Source organism: Vanellus vanellus, assembly GCF_965231255.1.
Source record: "Vanellus vanellus genome assembly, contig: HAP1_SCAFFOLD_49, whole genome shotgun sequence".
Lineage (NCBI taxonomy): Eukaryota > Metazoa > Chordata > Aves > Charadriiformes > Charadriidae > Vanellus > Vanellus vanellus.
The window spans coordinates 1,033,005-1,055,336 of record NW_028126699.1 but is presented as its reverse complement, the minus strand read 5'-3'; the positions used below and the strand labels follow the sequence as shown (position 1 = coordinate 1,055,336).

Sequence of the window (22,332 nt, the reverse complement as noted above, 5' to 3'; positions counted from 1 at the left end):
AAACCATCGCCGTGGCTTAAAGGGGAATCCTCCAACTGGAAAACAAAATAAAAGCGGTTTCTGCCCATGTCTGCGTGGGCACATCCCCGAGTCACGTTCTCACGCCTCTCCTTCAAAGTCAAGATTCCTAAACATGAAAACTGGAGTTGGGGGGGAGGAGGAGAGAGAAAAGGAGGGAGAGCGTCATCAGTGGGGCTGTTGCCCCGCTCGTGGGACCGCGCCGGCAGAGGAGCTGGTTCGTGTGCCGCAGCCCTCGCCGCTTGCTCGGCATTGCCGGCAAAAAAAAAAAAGCCGTAGGCACGTGCCACCGCTCACAAAGGAGCACGGCCACATTCCCACGCAATCCTTTACCTCTTTTCTCCCCAAATTCAGACTGTTTCCGTGCTCATAGTGAGAGCCTTCCACACGGTTGTTTTTGATATCTCATCCGAGATATTAATCTCCGAAGGATCAGTCCTGCAATAAATATTTGAGACAGCAATCTGTGACTGTGGGAACTGACGCCACCCAGCGCATCAGCACCAGCAAGAGGAACGGGGGGGAGGAGAACCAAAGCTGCGCATAAGCACAGCGGGTTGGGCGGGAGGAGGAGGTTTGGAAGGCGAGCCGGAGAGCCGCAGAGCTACAGCTCTGTGCAAAGGCTCTGCACAGAATCCCAGACTGGTCAGGGCTGGAAGGGCCCTCTGGAGCTCACCCAGTCCCACGCCTGTCAGAGCAGGGGCACCTACAGCAGTGGCACAGGACACCTCCAGGCGGGTTTGGAATGGCTCCCGAGTGGGAGACTCCCCCACCTCTCTGGGCAGCTGTGCCAGCGCTCTGCCGCCCGCCTTGCCCATAAATTTGCTCTTCCCGCCAAGCTGAGTGCATGGCGCTGGGATGCTCAGCAAAGATAAACGTGGAGAAAATTCTGCCAACCCCCTTCAGGCTGATCTTGCCGGGGGTCCTGCTGCTTGGTGGGGCTTTACCTGTCGCTGCTTGGCTTTGGGATATCCGCGCTGCTGGTCTTGCCCAGCTGCAGCCGAATGGAGTTTGCAGCAGCAGCTTCCATCATCTCCTGGGAGTCCTGACATAAAAAGGGACAAATCAAAGTTGTCTGTCTATGATCGAAGTGGAGATAAACTAAAGACCCAGCAAAGCCCACGTGCTGCCCTCTCCTTCTGACCTTCTGTTAGCGCAGCCGGGGAAAGACCTTTCACTCCAAACATTTTGGGGGGGGTTAAAACCACCCTTATGAGCAAATCTTTCCATCATAATGATAATGTTTATTATAAATGGCACCTTTAAAAATTATACCGCTATTCAAGTGTTAAGCTCACTGCTAATTTAAAAACAAGGTTATGATGCGGGATCCAGGCTGTCAGGATCTATTTCTATTGAGTTCGGATCTTCCCCCAACATTTCAAGAGAAGCTCTGACAGAAAGAGGCAATCTCAGAGCCCGAGGGAGACATCCAGCCCCGAGCACCCAGCAAGCATCACCTCTTCTTCTTTGGCTTCATTTTTGGCATCGGACAACTTCTTCCTGCTTTCTGGCATAAGGTCATCCAAAAAGCTGAGCTCCCGCTTTGAGAAGCAGAAGTCCATCACTTTCCGGACAAACACGAGAGCCAAAACCTTCACAAAATAAGAAGGAAGAGGGGGTGAGGTCTGAGATGATGCTACGTCTCACTCCGACGCTGCAAACGTCCCGCTGCTGAGCAGCACCGGCTCTTACCATCATGGGAAAGATGATGGCAGCACGGGACACCTTGATGGCCCAGAGCAGGACGAGGCAGATGAGCTGGATCAAGGTGAAGAAATGCACCTTCCGCAAGGGAACGTGCCGCAGGTAGATGAAATCCGGCTGGTGTTTTGCCGGCATCCAAAAGAGCTTCAAGCGGTCAAAGAACTGCAAAATAAAAGCGGAAAAGTTACCCCTTGGGGCTGCGGAAAGTTTCCGGCCCTGTTGGGACATGGAAGGAGTTTTCAGGATCTCGCGTGCAGTGAGAAATCCTGGATCCCACTTTGTTCCTCCCAGGAGCAGCACCCGTTTTCCCTTTGCTCCATCTATAAACCAGTGTGTCCATGAGAGCTGCCCACCAAAGTGCAATTATTCCACATCCTTCTATTATAGAATCACAGAAGGGTTTAGGTTGGAAGGGACCTCGAACACCAGCCAGTCCCACCCCCTGCCCTGGGCAGGGACACCTCCCACCAGCCCAGGTTGCTCCAAGCCCCGTCCAACCTGGCCTTGAACACCTCCAGGGATGGGGCAGCCACAGATTCTCAGGGCAACCTGCGCTGGTGCCTCACCACCCTCACAGGGAAAAATTTCTCCCTGATATCTCATCTCAATCTGCCCTCTGTCAGTGTCAAACCATACACCCTCGTCCCATCGCTCCCCTCCCTCATCCAGAGTCCCTCCCCAACTCTCCTGGAGCCCCTTTAGGCACTGGACTCCCCGGAGCCTTCTCTTCTCCAGGCTGAACACCCCCAACTCTCCCAGCCTGTCCTCCCAGCAGAGGGGCTCCAGCCCTCCCAGCATCTCCGGGGCCTCCTCTGGCCCCGCTCCACCAGGTCCATGGCTCTCCTGTGCTGCAGCCCCCCGAGCTGGAGGCAGCACTGCAGGGGGTCTCCCCAGAGCAGAGCACAGCAGAGGGCACAATCCCCCCTCGCCCTGCCGGCCACACTGCTGATGCAGCCCAGGATGTGGTCGGCCTTCTGGGCTGCGATCGCGCATTGCCGGCTCACGGTGAGCTTCTCATCAGTCCGCACCCCCAGGTCCTCCTCAGACCATCTCACCCCCCCTCCCTGTTCTTCTATAAAAATATATTTTTAATATATTCTATTCTTCTGTTTGTTATTTGGCATTTCTCAGCCCACTCAATCCCCCAGTGAGGATTCCCACCGGCAGTAGAAATCGCCTTCGCTTTGCACTGAATTCCCCCATTTTCACCACACCAAACACTGCCCTGTCCCAAACTGTGATGCAGAGCGCGCTGAACTTGCCTGGTCCTCCCACCCTACGTACCTCCTGTGCCCCCACCAATCTTTTCCTTATACAAAATACTTTCACTGCCTGCTTTTGGGGAGGTTTTCTCCCACACCACTGCTTTTTTCCTGCGTCTCTGGAGATGACACAGCAGGGAGCTGCACGCTGTAAGAGTCCGTACCTGAATCCCTCTGAGTGACGACACGCCCATGTAGAGAAAGACACCGTAAAGCACAGGCATGGGTATAAACTGGGAAATTAAAAAAAAGAATGCAATAATTTATTTTTTTAATTGCATTTCCAGTATTACTGCTCTCTTCTAGAGGCACTGCCTAAAATTGCCTAAAGCTTTCCAGTTTCCACAGGGTTAGAGATGTTTCAGCTCTCAACACATAGAGGTTTTGTGTGTGTGAGTGAGTGAGTGAATGCTCTGCTTTAGGCAGAGCATTTAGTTACGTTTCATTAGAATAATCCTGTTTTCCTGAAAGGTTGGAGGAAAATAGGTCATTTCACCCATGAAACTGTACGCCACGTTCTGTGACGGCTGAAGAACATTTCTACACATTTTTGTGGCAACATGCAAAAGCGAAGTGCCTCCTTTTAGCCTAGAGCTGCGGTGACTTTGTGGGAGGAACACACAAGGAAGCCCACGGGGATGATTTTGGTGTGTTTAGCTACTGGGAACGGCTGTTGGGAGGCATTTGGGGGAGCCAATTGCATCCCATAAGGTGCTGCCTGCTTGAAAGAGAGCAGTGTACTGGTCTGAATCCGCTTCGTCGTAACCCATAAACACAGGTGGGCCTGAGAGACACCTGGGAATTAAAGCAGTTGTCCTGCTCGCTTGCCTCGAGGACACCAAACTGGGGTGTGAAGGGCTGGAAAGCGTAACTGAGGCTGGTTCCCACCGTGGGCCAAGCCTCAAGGTTTGGGATCGCCTCCTCCTCTGCTCCACACCTACTCAGGCCTGGAGGGAGGGGATGGTTTTTGTATAACCTCCAAAAAGCTCACGCTTGTTGGGCGTTTTGCATTTTCCTCTTACCTTTAACACCGAAGTGAAGAAGACAGAGCAGCCCATGAGCACAAAGATCATCAAGCCGGTGACTCTCTGCTCTCGTATCCCCAGAAACTTGGGTTGTTCTCCTGGAGCTGAGCAGCCAGACTCCACTTTGAGGCTATTGACGTGGGTGATGGACAGGACAGTCGCAGCCACAAACCAGGGCAGCCCCATCACGGAGCACACCCCGAGCATCACGGCCACCATGAAAAGGTCCAGGTGGTACCCGCATCCTTTCTGTGGGCAGCAAAACAAGGAACAGAGCATCCCACAGCACAAGAGCGAGGACAACGTCGCGACTCAGACTCAAACCCTACTTGGGCGCAAGTCACCCTCTTGAAAATTTAAGAGAAGAATTGGCAAAAATAAGGATGGATATGGTCTTTGCGCAAGCACCTTTCGTGAAAATCTGGCAGGGGTTCAGACCAAGTGGATTTGGGAGGTTTGTGCAATAGCTACTTCTCAAACAAACACACAAACAAACAGACTATTTTCATTCATAAAGAAATTTCTACTGCTTGTAAGCAAGATGTGACCCCGAGTTATCCCTGGCAGTGCGTCAAAACAGTTCGTTCCCCCAGCTCCTGCTGGCGTTTTGAAACACAAATACGCTTCTATAGTGCTCGAAAATTAATTTGCTCCTCCAAAAGATTGCTCATCTGAACTGCCCTCGTTTGCTCCCTGTGACATCACTAATCCAGCAGAGCATCCTGCCACACAGCCTGACATTGTCCCGAACCAACGCCTTCACAAAGCACTTGGCATAGGAGCTTCTCCCCACACCTGCAGCCCAGAGTGGGGTGGGGATGGGGTCAGCTCTCGCAGCCCCTTACCTTCAGCTTGTGCTCCTTCCTGTTGACAATGACAGACGTGATCTGCTGGTCCATGAATATCAAGATGGTGCAGAGCAGAGCTGGGATGGGCGCGGCCAACACCGTCCACCAAGGGTTGGGCCCTATGGGGTTGACCAACCACCCGCGGTCGTCTCTGGTAGGCTGCAACAAAGCCAAAACACACATCAGGATCAACTCCCAGCCCAGCCACTTCACTGGCTTTGATTTTCCTCTCCATCGCTGTGCCGCCTCATCTCCTGGCCCTGCCTTCGTGTCACCCTCTCCTACGGGGTTCAGCAGTGCCAGCGTCCTCGTCGCAAGCACCTATAGATACTTCTGTAGGTATCAAGTTTTGGGGCTGGCGTCTTCTTTCCAGAAGGAAACGATGCATTCGGAGGTGGAAGAGGAGATAGTAACACCACCAGCATCCCCAGACTCAGCCCTGTCCTGTCCCAGCATCACCTTGTGGCATCCCCAAGGGCTGAAAGTGGCTCCACACCAAAACACCCCATTACCTTGAACATGTGGGGGACGTGGAGCTTCGGCGACGGGATCCCAACCAGGAAGTCAATGAGCACCATGACGACGATGGTGAGGAAGACACCAAAGTCACTTACTGCGGACCGTACCTGGGGCAAGAAAGCAGAGCTGAAAGGGACAGCACAAACGGGGCCATACCGTGAGATGGAAAAGTTAAAGACGTCAACAGCATTAAGGCTGGTTAACAAATTCCCACCACTCTGAGAAGATGCAGCCAAATCCCTCGGTTAGATACTGTTGCTGTGTTTGTACCTGCGAGATCTGGTGTCAGGCAACAAAAAAAGTTTAATTAGGTGGAAAAGGGTGGTTTAAATTCAAACCTTAAAAAAAAGCCAATAAATATTAAAAAATAAGGAAACAGATGTCTGCCACTACAGCTGCACTCACAGCTACAATGGGAATAAAGCACTGAGGCATCATTTGCTCCTCAAAAGGAAGAAACAGTGTCCTTTGTGACTTTTTCTATGGCAGTTCCTCATTTGAATCAACTTTCCATTTGAGCATATAAGGCACAGAAGGTGAAAAAAAAACACAAACAAAAAAACAACAGCCAACCAACTTTGGAAGACCTGATTTCCCACTGCCTGGGCAAAAAACCGCTCCGGGGCAGGTCGCGAGGCAGGTGGGAAACACTACGATCGTTTTGCACTCCTCGAAATGAGTGAGGGACATCCAAGTTTGGCCTTCAAGGTCAACATTTCCCAGTTTGACCAAGCGGTGGCAAACACTGCTTAGTGCTCCGGGAAAGCCATTTTGGGAAATGAGTATGGAGACTGCTGCTGGCCACCGTCTTCTACCTACTCTGGTCGGGAAGTAGCGGCTGGTTTTAAACTTCTTCAATAAGCCCGACAGGACAAAGGTGGAGAAGAAGAGGATGCAGCACCAGAAGAGGACATCGGGCGTGTAGGGGCCATCGTGTCCACAGGCAGGTCCACGAAACTCTCCATGCAAATACCGACATTCCTGGGGAAACAGCATCAGGACACAAAGGTAGTGCACATGCGGCAAGGAAACCTCGGATAACTAGGGGGTTTGAAGGATCTTGCTCCAAGATCCGTGACCTCGGGACTAATGCAGCTAGCGGAGATTTATATTTAACGATCAACAGCAGCTGAATAAGTGACACATGGAACTACACAGACAGCGGAGAGAGGAGATGTGATGGGACACTGTACCACAGACCCATGGCACATCCTCCGCTTGAACGGCAGGTAACCGTGGCTGAAGAAGACACCAGAGGGGAAGGAAACACTGGAAACTCTTGGGGAGAGTGAAAGAGGGAATGGGGAAGGAGGGCTAAGACAACAGTGACAGGAAAGGAGAAGAGACAAATTGTCCCTTCCCAGGGGCAGGCTCACAGGACACGGCCAAGGGGGGTGAAGATGTCCATAAGAGCGTCCCACCCTGTGCCTGAGCTCTGCTTCCAGCAACAACGGCCCAAGGGGCTGCTCAGACATGCAAGTTTATGCACATACCTTCAGACAGCGCTGAGTAAGAAAGCAAGGCCTGGAGTTAATAGGAACCAATTAAGGAAGCTAATTACAGCCTTCAAGCATGAACTGAAGTCCTCCAACTTCTCCAATAACCAAAGCACCCACTGAACCTTGCTCCCAGACAGAACCGCTGTCCTGAGGATAACAGTTATTGCCCACCATGTCGGGGATGAGGTGGAGAGGTGGACTCTCCTTCCCAGGCCCAAGGAGGTTAAACACACTGAAGTAATGACTTTTCAGAGCAGCACTGGCACAAGTTGAAGCCCACCATCACCTGAAGGGCTCTGAGCTTTGCACCAGGCCAGTGCCCCTGGACCCCGCGGCCGCAGCACGAGGAAGCAGTGACTCGGGGCACTTACAGTCACCGTGAGGTTCTCCCAGGTGATGCCAGACACATTGATCTTGTTGCTCTCCCAGAACTGCAGGGTTTCGTTGCTGGGATGGGTCGGTGCCTCACACTTACAGCTGGGAGGAGAGAAGCCAAGACGGGGGTGAGGGGAAGGCGATGGAGGTGCAGCCCTGAGCTCCTGCCAAGGGGCAGCGGTGTTTTAGGAGGAAGAAACCCACTAGGAGACGGTGAGGAAGTCCAGCTTGCTGTGCGTGTGCACAGGGTAGGTCTCTCGCAGGTGACTCAGCTTCTCCAGAGCCTCATAGATGAAGATGATGCAGATGAGGGAGGCGAAGGCTTCTTCGGTGAAGCGGGTGATGTAGCACACCAAAGAGCTAGCATCAGTGGCCACCAGCACTATGCAGAAGAAGGCGGTCCACAGACCAATGCATGCCCGGAGAGAGAGATAGGAGAGCGCGTAGTCCCTGGGAAAGCAAAAGAAAACGCAGGGTGGAGAGGGCAGCAAGAGGCTCCGAGCCGTGCCTTCCTTCGGGGAAAGTCGGCAGCAATTCAGGAGCGTGTCAAGGCTGCGGATGGTAAATGCAGTTTCGACAGACAGCCTTGGGACTGCGGCACAGGGTGTGGGCCCGCAGGAGGAGAGGCTAATTAATCCTTATTTAACAATGACCTTGTGTTAATGCCTCGGAGGCTAATTGAGGTCAGGTCCCTGTTGTGGAAGGTGGTGTTCTCCCACATCACCCCGATGCCCTAACAGCGAAACCGGCTGGGTTTGCACCCAGTTACCTGCTGCCAGCAAGTTGGGGCTTCATAATAAATTTAATTGCAATAAGGGGGTTAATCTCCCATCACAGTTGCCACAACAAAAAGACTGTCATGGAAAATATCCATTTCGCGTGAAAAGCTCCTGCTTTCTCAAAAATCATCAAAACATTGGACCAGAAAACTCTTTGGATATGTGGGTAAAATATATTTCCACTTCCAGCAAAAATCATGCAAAAAAGTGCCCGAGTTTGTACTGAGAGGAAAGCAAATCTTCCCTCATTCCCAAACCAGAGTCATTTGTCTCATCTTCCCTGTGCAGCCAAGCTCGGGCATCCACATCCTTGTGGTTTCTCCTCCTCCTGCTCTTTCACTTTAACCCTAAAAACCCCGAACCACCCATCCATCCTTCAGAGACCGAGGGCTCCTGCACCGTCACATACTAAAGCAGCAGCGCGTGATGTCTGTGACACAGAAGACAACTTAAATCTACCAACTACCACTAAGAAAAACATCTTTTCTCCATCCCTGCCTTCTGAAGGCGCTCGCAGCACCTGGCCGCAGCAGCCAGCCTTACTTGCAGAATTTGTAGAGGATCTTCTCGAACACGAGGACGGGGCCGGTGCTGCCGAGGATGGTGAGAGGTTGGCCAGCAAAGAGGGAATACACCACGCCGGTCATGGATGCGCCCAGCAGCGACTCCATGGCACTCTGTCCGGGGAAGAGAGGCAGCAGCGAGTAATTAAATCATTAGGGGGAAAAAAACAAGTGCAAATTCACTGCAGCAAGGACTTTTGCATGAGTTTTGTCCTCCCCCGTGCCACCCAACAGAGAGAGGTGCTCACTATGTGGCCGTTGGTCGCCTCCCCCAGCAGTCCCCCGAAGGTGATGATGGGGGACATGCAGGCACAGTAGAGAAAGAGAAAGGACGCCAGACACTGCAGGCTCAGACCATCCCGAAAGTCACTCCAGAACCAGGGGGCTTTTCGCTTCACATCCCGGATCAAACCTCCAAAGAGCCTGGAGGAAGGAAAAAAAAAAAACCACAACATTTTCGTGGAAGACCGCGTTAAGTTTTCTTGGCTGAGGAAGGACAATCACAAGCACAGAGTAACTTCCGTTGCTAAAAAGAAGTCTCCTTCTCCCATTTTAGCCCCAGTAGAAACTGAGGCATATGAAAAACCCCTCCAACAAAAAGAAAAAGAGACCAAACCTGAGAGCTCGTCCCCTCTTATTGCAACAGTCCCTCACTTTGAGAAGCAGCAGAGCTCTACCTGGAGGTACTTACACATCTGCTTCCACCCCAAAGCAAGAAAACCTGTGTGCAACCATGCTGCGGCTCAGCCCAGCTGCCCAAATGTCCCACCCACCCAGCCCAGGGGACCAAGCTGGGAACCTGGAGCCCCTTCACTGACACAGTTAACCCCAAAACTCTGCTAGAAGGGAGGTGTGCGCTCAGATTTTAGGGGCAAACAGAAAAACACCCCACCAAACTATTTCAGTTCACACCTTCCTGTCCGCTCCAGTTCAGGACCGCTGTGTTTCTCCGGCTTGCTGTGAGAAGCGCTGTCATCGAGAGCTTCTGGCACCTTCCTTTTTTCCTGTTAAAATGGAAATAAGATAAAGATATGTCTTTGCAGCCACTGGCTTGGTTTGCTTTTTGGGCTGGGTACGTGACCTGTGAATTTGGGCCCCTGAGCAGCACCCCCAGCCGTGCTGCCCTCCTGCCCGTCCCCCTCGTGCCTCCTTCTGCCGCAGCACCCACCTGTGAAGGGATGTTTTTGGGGGGCTCAATTCGGATGGAGGGATCCCACTCTCCTGGCGGCAAAACCATGACCTGATCCAGAAACTCATCGATGCCAGCCACCAGGTCATCCTGGTTCTTGGCTTTATAGGCAACGTCGTGGAAAACCTGCCGTAGGAGACAACCTGGTGAGAGGATGACCCATCTTGGATGTCCTAACCAGTGCAATAAGCTCTTGGCTAAATGCAAGGTCATTTCCCCCAAATCGCCTGTTGGAAGTGGCAGGAAATATTCCCCCCAAAGGAAAAATCTGTGCATCACAGTATTTGTAACCATCTCCACCAGGCTCCCGTCCCCCATGGCACACCACAGCCTTCTGCTTCAAGAGGAGAAGTTTCACTGGCCCTGGCAATGCCACCACTGGGGACAGCGTGCTGGGGACCCTGGGGAGAAGGATGAGGCGCGGGCTGCAGCCCCGGTAGGATTTTAGCCTCCAGCAGGCAGCTAACAGGGACAACAAACCCTCTTCCTCACTACTACAGAGACAGGAAGAGGTGAAGAAAGCCCAAAAAAATGACCCGGAGATATCTCTTATCTCGTCACACCTCATCCGTCATGATAGTAGCCATGGACCTGCCGATCTCGTGGTACTGATGGGCTTTTCCTCCTGGTCCAAGCAAAACAAACAGGAACCTAGGCAAGAAAACCAAAATGAGAGAGAAGAACATGGCCTCACTCAAAGGGCGCCCAAGGAAATCCCTGGGAGCTCCCAGCCCAGAGCGTGGCTCCAGGGGGGACGTGTAGGCTCACCGACTCCGGTGATGTATTTGAAACGCATCATAACCAAGTGCAAATTTGAGTTTTGGGCAAACTTTCATTAAAATTGGCCAATGGGTTTAAAAGCTCCAGCAGGGAAGGGAGAAATGAAAGCACGGAGATGTGGGTGGGAGAAACGTGCTTGCTCCCACTGGCCGTGTTCCCCTGGGACGCCCAACTGATGCGTGCAATTTGGTGGTTTGTTGTGGTTTTTTTTTTAAATACAAACTTTGTGCTTCTCATTCAGACCTCGTTGGGATGGGAACTTCCGTCATGCCCGAGAGGAGGACAGCTGGGGTCAGGCGGACAAATGCCACGATGGGCTGGCGAAGGAAATCCAGCTCTCCTACGAGCACGTTGCACGCTTCAGCCCCGGTGGGAATTTTCTTCATGAAGCGCAGCTCAGCCTGGGCATGACAAAGGATTTTCAGGCCATTACCCCAAAAGCAAAGCGCACCGCACTCTGCAGAACACTCTGCAGCCAAGTTTGCAAGAGCAAATGTGGCCCTAAAGGTGTAAGAAAGCTACGAGTGTCTCACCTTGCTTAGATCCATCGCATGGCTGTCATGGTTCACCCCATTTTTAGCTTCTGCAGTGGTGGGAGATGGGTGAGGAGTGAGTGTTTGGGTTGGGAGGAGAAAGAAAGACACTCAGAAAGACAGGCAAGGAGCAATCGGGACACTTCTCCTTTGCCGGGAGAAGTCTAATGGGGCCAAAGCCCTGCAGAAACCTTCACCTGGTGCCAAAGCCTGGCAGAAACCCTCATCGGGTACCAAACCCTGCAGGAACCCTCACCTGGCTTGTCGAGGGGATGCACGTCTAACTGCTTCTTGCTCATGTCAGGAAACGAGCAGACGATGGGGAGAAGGTTGTTTCTTTTCTTCTTGTTCTGATGGTGATGTTTCTTCAAAAGCACTTCTCGAACTTTCGCCCGCGTGCACTCATCAAACTCTGCGAACTGCTCTTGCTGGCCCAGGATCATATCTGGAGATGGCAACGGGAAACAAAGCCGTCAGAGCAGAAAGTCCCCAAGCCCCGACCCCTCAAGCCCCCGGCGAAGGCTGCGCCACGCAGGATACCCTAACGCGGGCTCAGCCTTGCTTAGCAAGACGTTTTAATGCAGTTCAGCCTTTGCAGCAAAAGGAAGAATTCTCTTTTGCTAAAAGCCATCATCAAAGTGCTTATTCATCACTCCGCTCAGATAATTATTCCCAATCCTAGATAATGACATTTTTTTTCCTGATCTGGCGTTTCTAGACAGACTCTCTAGGCTCGACACATTTCAACAAATTATAAGCAATCTCTAGCGCAGACTTTCCCAGAGTTTCCTTTGCCCATCCACTGCAATTTGCCAAACACAGGGAGAAACGTGCTAAGAACGGCTCCGACTTCTCCAGCTCTTGCAAGGGCTGAATGGAGACCTGCCAGTCAAAGATAATTTCTCCAAAGCCGCTTTTTCAATTAACTTCAATTATCTTCCCCACAGAAATATGCTGCTTGGTCACCTGCCAGATAAACTCTGCCTTTAAAGCTCTTAAATCCTGGATGTTAAGGCAATAGGAAAAAAAACAAAACAAAGAACGGGAGGAAACAGCTTGTAGTAAGTAGCTTATTTAAGGAGGTTCAGCTCTTACGCAGACTCCGTGTTTCTGAGAGCAGCCTGCCAAGCCCTGACACTCCTTTCTGGCCGGAGAATATTCTCTAATCGCCTCTCTGACCCCACAAATTGCTTTCAAAAGGCTCCCATACTGGGAGAAAAAGCTGATGTGACTGTTGTACACCCAGTCTACATCCAAAAAGCAACCCACGATTTAAAAACACAGCGGAGGTTCTGGAAAAGGATGTGCCATTGGGGCAGGGTTTGATACGGGAGTGAAGGGCACCGCGGCAAATTGAGCTCGGCCGTTCCCGGCGGGACGCAGTGCGCTCAGTACCTGCGATCTCTTCGATGCTGTTGGCACAAACGTCCAGCAGCACCATCCCGTTGCTGATGCAGCTCCGCAGCTCGAAGAGGCTGTGCAAGGACAGCGTGGCCACGTAGGGCTTGCTCCAGCGCTCGCCGCCATCTTCCACGTCCTCCTCAAACTTCAGCCACCTGTGGACATCGGGCACGATCAGTCCCGTTGCAAGAAAACAGCCTCAGCTCTGCAACCCCTTTGGTGCAGCTACGGGGCGGCAAGAGGAGAAGGCTCCGCGCATCGGCACCTGCAGCTGCAAAAGCTTCGCGTCCCGGAGAGCGGAAGGCAGAGCCCACAGCTGCCACCACAGCCGGCGGCAGGGATTTACCTTGCCGTTTCCTTCCACTCGGCATCTTCACCCTCCTTCAGGAAGATCTCATCCAGCTCAGTGAACAAGTGGTGGGGAACATGCTGCTCGTCCTCCTCGGTGCTGAGGATGAACTGCACCCGCTGGGATGGGGTGTCTGGGGGCAGAAGATAAATCCCGTTACCACACCTGCATTCGACCCGTCACGCTCACACGCAAAGTGGCCATCGATCAGCACCAGTTCAGCCCTAAATATTGGGCTGGCCCCTCTCCCCCAGGTCTGGCCGGGCTTGCACAGAGCCATGGAGAAGGAGAAGCATCTGTTCCACCTCTGCATAAGGACGGGCCACTTTCCTTCCCCACGTTTCCATTTTTAATGGCAGGATCCCTCTAAGGAAGACCAGCCTCAATCCATTATGCCTTCAACTGCCTCCCAAATAATGCCACTTTCCCTCAGAAGAACAGCAAACCACACAAATCAGCCACACGGACCTGCTTGCAGAGGACCCCGGCACCCACGCAGCCCCGAGAAGGCTCGTGAACGCTGCGGCGGGACTTACAGTGGTAGCCCTGCTCCAGCGGGGCACAGTCCTTCTCCCGTTCCTTCTTCCGATGCTTCTGGTGGTGGGGTCGGTGGTGCCGGTGGCACCGGTGGCTTTGCCTCACCAGCGGCATCCGCACGCCCACGGACAGGGTGCGGTGGCCTGCAAAAAAAGCAGTGTTCGCATCACTCTCGATATTGCGGAGACGGTTGACGCCACTGCCACGATTAAACCAGCGCATCCATCCCAGGAGGAAACACCAGCTTCTCTTCATTTTAGTTTCACTGCATCCCCGAATGTCAGAGACCCCTCCCTTTTTCCAAGCCTGTTTTACTCTAACTTTGCAACAACAGAGCAACAACAAGCGATGGCTCCGGGTCACCTAAAAGTGCCCTGAAAGTATCAACCCTTGTCTAAAATTCCAGCTTTGGCTGGACAACACTCAGACCTGCTCATTAAGCAGCCACAGAAGGTAATTATTTTTAAAATCTTTGTATGGCACAAGGCAACAAGAGGAGATCCAATCAGTCCTGTGATAATGAAGTCTGGAACAAAAAAAAAAGAAAATCACAGCCCTGTGTCTGCAGCCATCAAATTATTCTCCTGACCTCTCCAAGCCAAGAGCAGCCTCTGAGAAAACAAGCTGGGAACTACCAAGCTCTGTGGCCAATGCTCACACCGCAGATGCCACGGGGGCTTTTTCCCCTCTGTCTAAAAGCCATAATATTAAAACAATGTGAAAATAAATGTGCTTGTTTATTTAGAAGCACGCCACGTTTCGCTGCAGGTGATGCGTATGCTGAGCACGGGACGCAGCAGGGACTTTGCACGACGGGAAAACGCGTGGGACTGGTGGCACCTCTCCCGACTCACCTTCCAGCTCCTCCTTCTCATAGTGAATAGTGACAGCGGTGCTCGTTCTTCCCTGGTCAATCACCGCCTCCTCGTCGTGTCTCTGTTTAGTGAGGAGAAGAAGATATAAGTTGGGGCCAGGTGAGGAGAGCTCCCTTACGTCCTCCCAGTCATCACCCATCCCTGCGCCACGCGAGCCCAAGAGCATCACACCTCCGTGTGTCTCCTCCTCCAGGCACAGCCCTAAAAACACGGACTTGGAGGTTTTTATTCCCATACCCAAATAAAACCACCTGTAATGTCACCTGTATTGTATATACTGTGAGTCTGGAAGGATTTACTAAAAGGGGAGACAGTTGAGTGTTTCAAACCAAAACCAAACCTCCTGCTTTGTTCTTGTGGTTCCTTTCGAAACAATAAAATTAAAAAAGGGATTTCCAAACTGGGGGTGGAGTGGGGTGGGGTGGGGGAACCCAACTCCACACTTTTGATCACAGCCAGTTTCATTCTCCAAACGTGATACCTGCAGAACTCACTAGATGGCACTTGGCCACAGGACATGGCCACCACCAACCTCCAAAGGCCCTCAAGAACCTGCAAGGGTGAAGCTTCGACTTCAGCACAACCAGGCTCGGGCTTCTCTTGCTGCAAGCAAGATTGCGTTTTTCTCCTCAAAAGAAAAGCCAAAGGCTAACAGCTAATGCCCTCCTTGGCTGAAATACCACTGCCAGCGCTGCACAAAGAGCATCTGTGCCTTAAAAGCCAAAGGAGAACTACAGGCGTTCTCTTCTCCCCTTGTCCCTGGGCTGGGGAAGGGCATCACCGGGATTACCGCGCTCAAAGAAATAAAAACCCAACCACATCTCACACTCGAGTCGCAACTGCAACTTTGAAAGGGCCTCCAGGAAACACTTCGCTTTAGAGAAGAGCAAAATACCGGAAATCTGCTTTTTATCCCCCAAATCCCTGCTTTGACTGAATGGCATCACCTGCCGCTGTGCAGCAGCGACGCTCGGGAAGCTCACACCTCCCCCGCTCACCAGTTAATTTAATGAGCAAAAGGAACAAACGTTCCCATCTGGGAATGAGTTTTTTCTGGCCCCCGAGTACTAATTTCAAAGCCGACTTGCCTCGACCTCCCCGCCACCTCCCGGCACTCGCCCACGTCACCCGGCAGCCGGATTATGACGCGCCTGTGGCTTTCCCGTCCTCTCTCCCACGCCGATCTCCACCACCCTCCGTCCCTTCTTAGCAATGTGTCTACTCCCCTCCAGATTTACCAGAAAAAAAACTCAAAACCCCAAACCCCAACCTCAGAAAAGGCATGGGACAAAAGGGGCTTAATCAAATCGCTTTAAATGGCAATTTTAGTAAAATCGTTACTTAAGTAAAACACCAATTTGAATTAAATCGCAATTTAAGTAAAATCGCCACCGAAATAAAACCCCAATTTGAATTAAATCGCTATTTAAATTAAATCACAACTTAGATACAATCACAATTGAAATAAAATCGCAATTTAAATACAACGGCGAGCTTGAGTGTGTTACAGGGGTGTCAGAGTGGGAATAAACGGAGCGATTTGGGCATCACAGCTCCCCAAATCCCCCCGAGCGACATGGGGAAAGTCTGCTTCTCTCTCAGAAACCATTTTGGCTCCGTGCTCCCACCCACAATGCTAAACCTGCCCCCGGCAGGGCACAAAGCATCGTCCCCCCGCATCCTTCCCTGCTCTGGCGACATGCCAGTGGGATTTTGGGAAGTCTCCCCCCCTTTTTGGGGGATACGCAGCCCCTCGGCACAGCCCTCCCACCTGTAACTCTTCCAGAAGTGTCATTTTGGGACCCTCCTCCTGCTTCATCCTCAAGTCGGTCACCGGTTTTGGGGGATAACTGAGCCTCCAGATCAATCAGAGGACCAAACCCTCCGACTGCAGCCCAGTGACTCCCAGTCTGCACCATCTCCAGCACATAAACAGCGACCGTTGCTGGGATCGGAATGTTCAGGGTGACCCCGGCAGTTATTTAAAGCTATACACCCCAATACTGATCCCGCTTGGAAAACTTAGCGGATGGGGAGAAACCTGCTCTGTTTTGAGGAAAAACTATCCAGAATAGAGAAAAGGGGTGGAAACGCTGCATCTCGGCAGGGCAAAAGGTGTTACACAGTGTTTGGGTGTATTTGAAAGCCCAAACTGCCAAAAGACCACGTAAGGCACAAACCGTTGGGGAAATGCCCGTTATGGGGCAGCCCTGATCTTCATCAACATTTCCTGCAACAAATCAGGGTGTTTCAGGGAGGTCTCCCTTCGGCACAGCCTCCGTCCCTTCGCGGCTTCCATAAACCCTCGTTAGCCAGACCAAGTCCTACGCCGTACGGAAATGGCCAGAGAAGCCCCATGTTTTACTCTCCTCGCTTCCGCCAGCTATCTCCAGCCCTACTTTATGTTCCGAGTGGAGCTAATCCCTCATTTCCAGCCTACAGATTCATTTGCTGTCATGAACTTCCTCCCCGGCGCTGCTCAGCACAAAGGTTGACGGCCCCGGCTCGCCCTGAAAGGTGACATGGGATGTAAAAGAACACAGCGAAGGAGGGTGACAACGAGGTCTAATCCGTTAAAATCCCATCGGGATCCAAGCTCAGATCTCTGCTGCTTTTTTATTATTTAGTATTAAAGCTTCAGGCGCAAATACAGGAGAAAGAAGCCAAGCGGGTCCGTGGCAAGACACTCCGAGAATCCCATCGCCCTTCCCCAGTTGTTGCAGCAGAAATCGCAGCAAACCTCGCACAGAGATGCCACCGAAGGAAACGGTGCCACTCAAACCCCTCTTTTTCCCGATTAAGCCACTCAAATAGACTCATAAAGGTTATTTCATTGAGGAAATCGCTGGAGGATTGAAGGATTTAATAAGTCTATGGGATCTGTGGACGCGTGGGCTTGGGATGGGATGGAGCAGGACGGAGAGATGCCTCCAGAAAGCGAATTAACCCATCCCAGGATGGGTACCAGCACTTGCAGACACTTCGCCTTCCCTCTTTGTCCTTCTCCGCTGCTGCCAGGCACTTGGAAAACATCAAATCATCGAAACTGGGCTGGGAAAGGGGATGGCGAGCTCACTTTTGAGTTTCAGAGCAGAGAGTGTTGTTCCATCTCAAGAAAACTTCTCCAAATTATTATTTTGCTGCAGGGTTTTTTTTGTCCCAGCAGAAGAGAGAGGGATTTTTGACTGTCCTGCCTCAGTTTACCTGTCTCAGTGCAACTCCTCCAGTTAGAAAGAAAAATCTTTCCCTGGGGAAGCTTTGGTGTAATTGAGGATGAGGAAAAGCACAAAGCAGAGGTTCAGGTCTGGCTTTGAGTTTTCCCGGTGCCGGGGGAGGCCAAAAGCATCGCACGAGCAGGCAAACCTGCCACCTCGGCCCCCTCGTCCCGTCACACGCAAGCTGGACTGGCCACTAGCAGCAGGAGGGAGAATTGATGTAATTAATCTCGCGCAAAGTGTAATTAATAACACTGATCCCAGTGTTATAAGGGGGTGAGGGACCAAACTGGGGGAGCTGCTCTAGTGGTGGAGCAGGAGACCCCCCTCCTCGCCCCTCTCCATCTCCATCCTACCCAGACGAAGCCACCAGTCCTGTGGCTCCCTCCTTTGCTATCGTGGGGGTCAGCACCATCCCCTGCAGGGACCCCTCCGGCTCCTGAGCCAGGATTTGGGCTGTGACGGGAACTGGAACCCGGGAGAGGACACATCTCCAGAGCCCCAAAGTGGGGCTGTGAGGGGGGGACACACGCAGGTCACAGCTGAGCATCACCAGGACGTGACCGTCATCCCTTGCTGGCGGAGACGCAAATTCCTCTCAGTCTTTCCCGTGAGCTGCAATTTCAGGGCAGATTAATTAATTGCCCACCTCTCGTTTGCCCCCGAGAGCAGCTCCTGCAGCCAGGTCCCATGGGTGCAGCGGGGGGGGCAGACAGGCCCTCCCCCAGGCCAAGGAGATGCAGAAAGAGGGGGGGACCACCCAGCCACCTCCTGCCTGCACCCCAACACCGGGCACACCCGTGCAAGCGCCTGGTGGGACAATAGCTGAGGTGACCGGGTGGCATGGGGCTCTGCGGGGACAGTGGCCTTTGTCCTCCTGCTCTGAAGGGCCGCAGCATCACCAGGGGGTCACATCGAGATGCGGAGGAGGGGGGGTCTGGTGGGGAGACCCCCAACAGGCATCGCCCAGGTGCCTTCCTCCCCTCCTCACATCCCTCCCGCACCCACCTTGGGTACCCCTCGCCTCCCCCTTTGCGCCCCCACCCCTCCGCCTTGCAGATGCCTTGCTGATGCCTTACACCCACCCCCCTTCAGCAGCCTGCTGCCTCCCCTCCTTGCACACCCCCAGCACCCCATTTTAGACACCTACCACCCTCCTTACCCCCTCCAACCTTGCAGATGCCCTTCACTCCCCTTTCCATGGCCCTCACAGCGCCACCCCCCTTCTATTGCCTCTCGTAGATTTCTGCCATCCAAGTAGAAAGCAAATTAATTTTTCTTATTTTCTCTTTTGACTGATTCCCTGTCCAATCAATACACCAAGGAGTAGATTGCATGCAATGACATTCTCCTTGTTCTGTCATCTTCCAAACTGAAGGGAACTGCATTCGAGAAAGTGCTCGAAAGCCCAGCAGTTATGTTTTGGACCTGCACTTAAAGGAGATGCGGTTTCTCAGCCCCAGCCTGAGAAGCGAGCTGCACCAGCCAGTGAGAACCACGCTGTTGCGGGTTTGCAACCACCAGTCCCCATCTGCCACCCAGTCTGGGGTGCCAAACTCGGATTCCAAAGCCACAGGCGCAGATGCCGGCAGTCAGCTGCCTGCTCGCAAGGACCCATGCGCCGGCGCCCCGTTTCATAGCATCTACGACATCCTTCTGGGGTAGGACCCGATGGAGAGCATGCCCGAGATCCACCAGCAACTGGAAAACTACATCCTGGAGCCCCTCTGCAAGCACAGCACCAGCTGCTGCGCTGGTGGAAGAAGAACGAGCATCGCTTCCCGGCCGTGGGGCGGCTGAGCCGGCAGTACCTCGCCATCCCCACCACCGCCCTCCTGCCAGACCAGGCCTTCACTGCCGGGGAAAGCGCCCTGAGCATTGGTGCACTGTCCTTGTGCCGGAGAATCTGGTCCAAATTCTGTTCTTGCATCCACATTCTGATTTTTTAGAATCAATGTGAAACAGCAACAAGACTTGGAACAGGAACTGGCACGTGGAGCCCTTCCCTGGGTCAGTGGGGGGTTAAATCGACCCGCGGGGTTTTGGACACCACAGTTAGATAGGGTGCCGGGTATTTTTCCCAAACTCCCGCCTTTTTGGCATCGCTTTGGCAGCACCGGCAGTGAGGAGCAGGCTTAGGGAAGAGGTGTGAACACGCCGATGCCTCTTCTGACTTTTAGGGTAGTTTTTTTATAAATACAAGTGATGGGAAACAAAAGGAGAATGTTCGTACCCGCTCTGCAAAGCGGGCGCTTCGGGGAAAGAAGTTTACCATGGCCCAGACCTGAAGATCACTCCTTTAAAGACAAACAGAACCAAAATACAGATTTGCTTCAACTGGGCGGGAATATTCAGCCACACAAAAAAAATGAAACAAAGCCATGAAAATCGGGTGGCCTGGCAATGAAAAATAAACTTTTTCTCCCTCCCGGTACACCGCCGGTGGAGACCAGCCCCTTTCTTTAGATGTCATTCCCTGAACTAACCCAACGGACATTTCAACTGCCAAACGCCACGTTATTTGTGCAAACACTGATGGGAGCTACAGTGCGGCACGAAAGGCCAGTGCCGACTCTGGCGGATAACTGAGAGGCCTCGTGGCCATCCAATGCTCCAACGGGCGCAGAGAAAAAGCGGCTATTAAATGAAAGGTGGTGACAACATGTGGCAGCGTGCGGCGCGGGACAGGCGCCCCAACACCTCAGGGAAGAGACCGTGAGGCCTTCAAAGGCACAGGAAAACAGGAGTTTCGGCTAAAAGTCCAACAAAAGCAGCAGGTGGTGGCGGGACAGGGGGAATCCTCCAGCTGCCCTTAGTTCTGCGCCCCCCCGGCCATCTCAGAGAGTTTCCATCTGTTTGAGCCCAAAGCAGTGAGTTTCGAGAAGAAAAAGTGAGCAGCTCACCTTCCACACTGCCCGCAGGGAAACCCAGCTGCATCGCCTGCGCCTCCAGCCCCGTGCGGAGCGTCCCCGGGATGGCGGGAGGGACTGCCTGTGCCACGGGGCGTCTTTTCGCTGCTCTTCTGCTTTTTTTGGGCATTCTCCTTTGGCCCGAGACGGCGCCTCTTCTTCAGGCTGCAACCACCCTGTAAAGCAGACAGCTTGTACTCATTTCTGCTTCTTCTCAGCAAGGGGGACAGCTAAAGTGAAAAACTGGCTGGAAACATCCCCAAACGGCCCAGACACTGAGGGGTTTATTTGTGTGCTGGGTGGAATGCGTTCTATCAGCCCCAGCCTGCCTTGGTGAGCTCTTCCGAACACTAAAACAGACCAAACAATGCTGAAATTCGACAGGGAGGATGGGGTGCAAAGACAGATGTTGAAAGAAAAAACATATTATTTCTACCGTCCTCAGTAGAACAGCACTTTCCCCCACAAAAGTCTGTCAAATGGGCTTAAAGCATAGAATTACCGAGCACTGAAGGGACATGGTTACCCGGTGTCTACCACCAAAAAATCTTCTAAATAATATATATATTTCTGTGAACTTAATTCCTGTTTCCTGGGAAGGAACGTTTTGGCAACACCCACGCAGAGGCGGGTTGCCAACAGTTCCTGTGACGGAGCACTGGGACGTTACGAAACATCACCGAAAATCATCAGCAGCAAGTTTAACACAAAGGAGATTGTTTCCCAGAGCCTGGGACGAAGGGTTCATGGAGGAGCGGCATCTCGCACCCACCCCCGGCAGTTTTCCTACCTTCTCTTCGGCCTCCTCCACCTCATCTGTGCCTCGCTGGAGCCTTTTGGCTGTCCATCCAGGTCGGGTGGCGCCAAACCTGACGTGTTTTTTCCAGGTGTAGTAATATTCCACACACTGGGCCACGGTCTTCGTCTGAATCTGTCAGGAGAAAACCAGAAGCGATCGATGAGGGAAATACCGCAGGAAAACGCTGAAGGCACAGACCCACAACAAATCTATCGAGTGCTGTTTGTCTGTCCCCCTCTGTGTCTGTGGTTCCCACAGCACAATGCACAGGTGAGATCAGGCCGAAAACAAGCCCCCTTCTTCTGAAAGGGCTGTAAAGAAGTCTTGGGAGGGCAGAAATGTACATTACACGCCAACAGTCAGCAGAACGTGTCATTATTCTTTTAATATTTCCCATATTTTGTACCGGAGAGATTAAATATTCTTTGGTAATTACACATTAGGGAAAATTATGTTTCGTACCGGTGTCTTTTTAGCATGAAGCGGCATCCCAAGGACAGGATTCCGACACACCATTCAAAAAACGACTTTTCTGGGTTAAAACTCCCCTCCACGCTAACAACCCGTGACCCGCCTCGGACTAACTGCTTTACCTTCTTCTGGATCAGGTGGAAATTCTTCTTATGCACATAAAAAGCCTCTTTAAACAACTGCTCCTCCAGGGGCGTCCAAGTGTCTGAGCCTGGGAAGAAACAGCCACGTGCAAATGATTAGACCACTCGCAGCCTACCTGAAATCCGCACAAGTTATTCATCACACATCCACATCTCTCCTCCTGTGGAAAGTGATTAGCCAATGCCACAGGGAATTCGTTAGCACGAGCAGTTACAGCTCCCGGCAGAGCTGCCATGAAGCCGGCGTGCGAAAGGAGGAATGTACGACGGCGTGGGGCATCACTGCACGGGACAGCAGTGGGCTGGAACACAGGGACGAGGCACTCCCCGCGCCAAAAGGCCCCGGAACAGATTAAAACAACTATTTTCCCTGCCCCAAAGAACATGAACCGTTGCTCGCACGTTTCTAAAAATCACTTCTTTCAATCAGAACAAAGGGAACGGCAGTACCAGCTCGCATTCCCGGAGAAGGAACAAGCTCTGCTTCCACTTTACCTGCGTAATGATAATCAGCCAGGGGATGGGATTCAGGTCGC

At 52.4% G+C, this 22,332-nt stretch overlaps 1 protein-coding gene across 1 annotated transcript; it reads right to left on the bottom strand.

The window, feature by feature from the left end:
• Positions 1–368: 368 nt before the first annotated feature.
• LOC309685832 (electroneutral sodium bicarbonate exchanger 1-like) lies at positions 369–20,903 on the bottom strand (the record flags this gene model as incomplete). The annotated part of the gene is made up of 24 exons (XM_082501538.1): positions 369–456; positions 966–1,063; positions 1,479–1,613; positions 1,714–1,887; positions 3,152–3,220; positions 4,010–4,261; positions 4,858–5,019; positions 5,373–5,486; positions 6,199–6,360; positions 7,250–7,355; positions 7,458–7,703; positions 8,576–8,709; positions 8,844–9,018; positions 9,508–9,599; positions 9,764–9,910; positions 10,348–10,435; positions 10,808–10,965; positions 11,098–11,207; positions 11,354–11,542; positions 12,493–12,653; positions 12,845–12,980; positions 13,384–13,527; positions 14,239–14,320; positions 20,886–20,903. The coding sequence occupies 24 exons, from the start codon at positions 20,901–20,903 to the stop codon at positions 369–371; spliced, it is 3,240 nt and encodes a 1,079-aa protein (XP_082357664.1).
• Between the last annotated feature and the right edge of the window lie 1,429 nt (positions 20,904–22,332).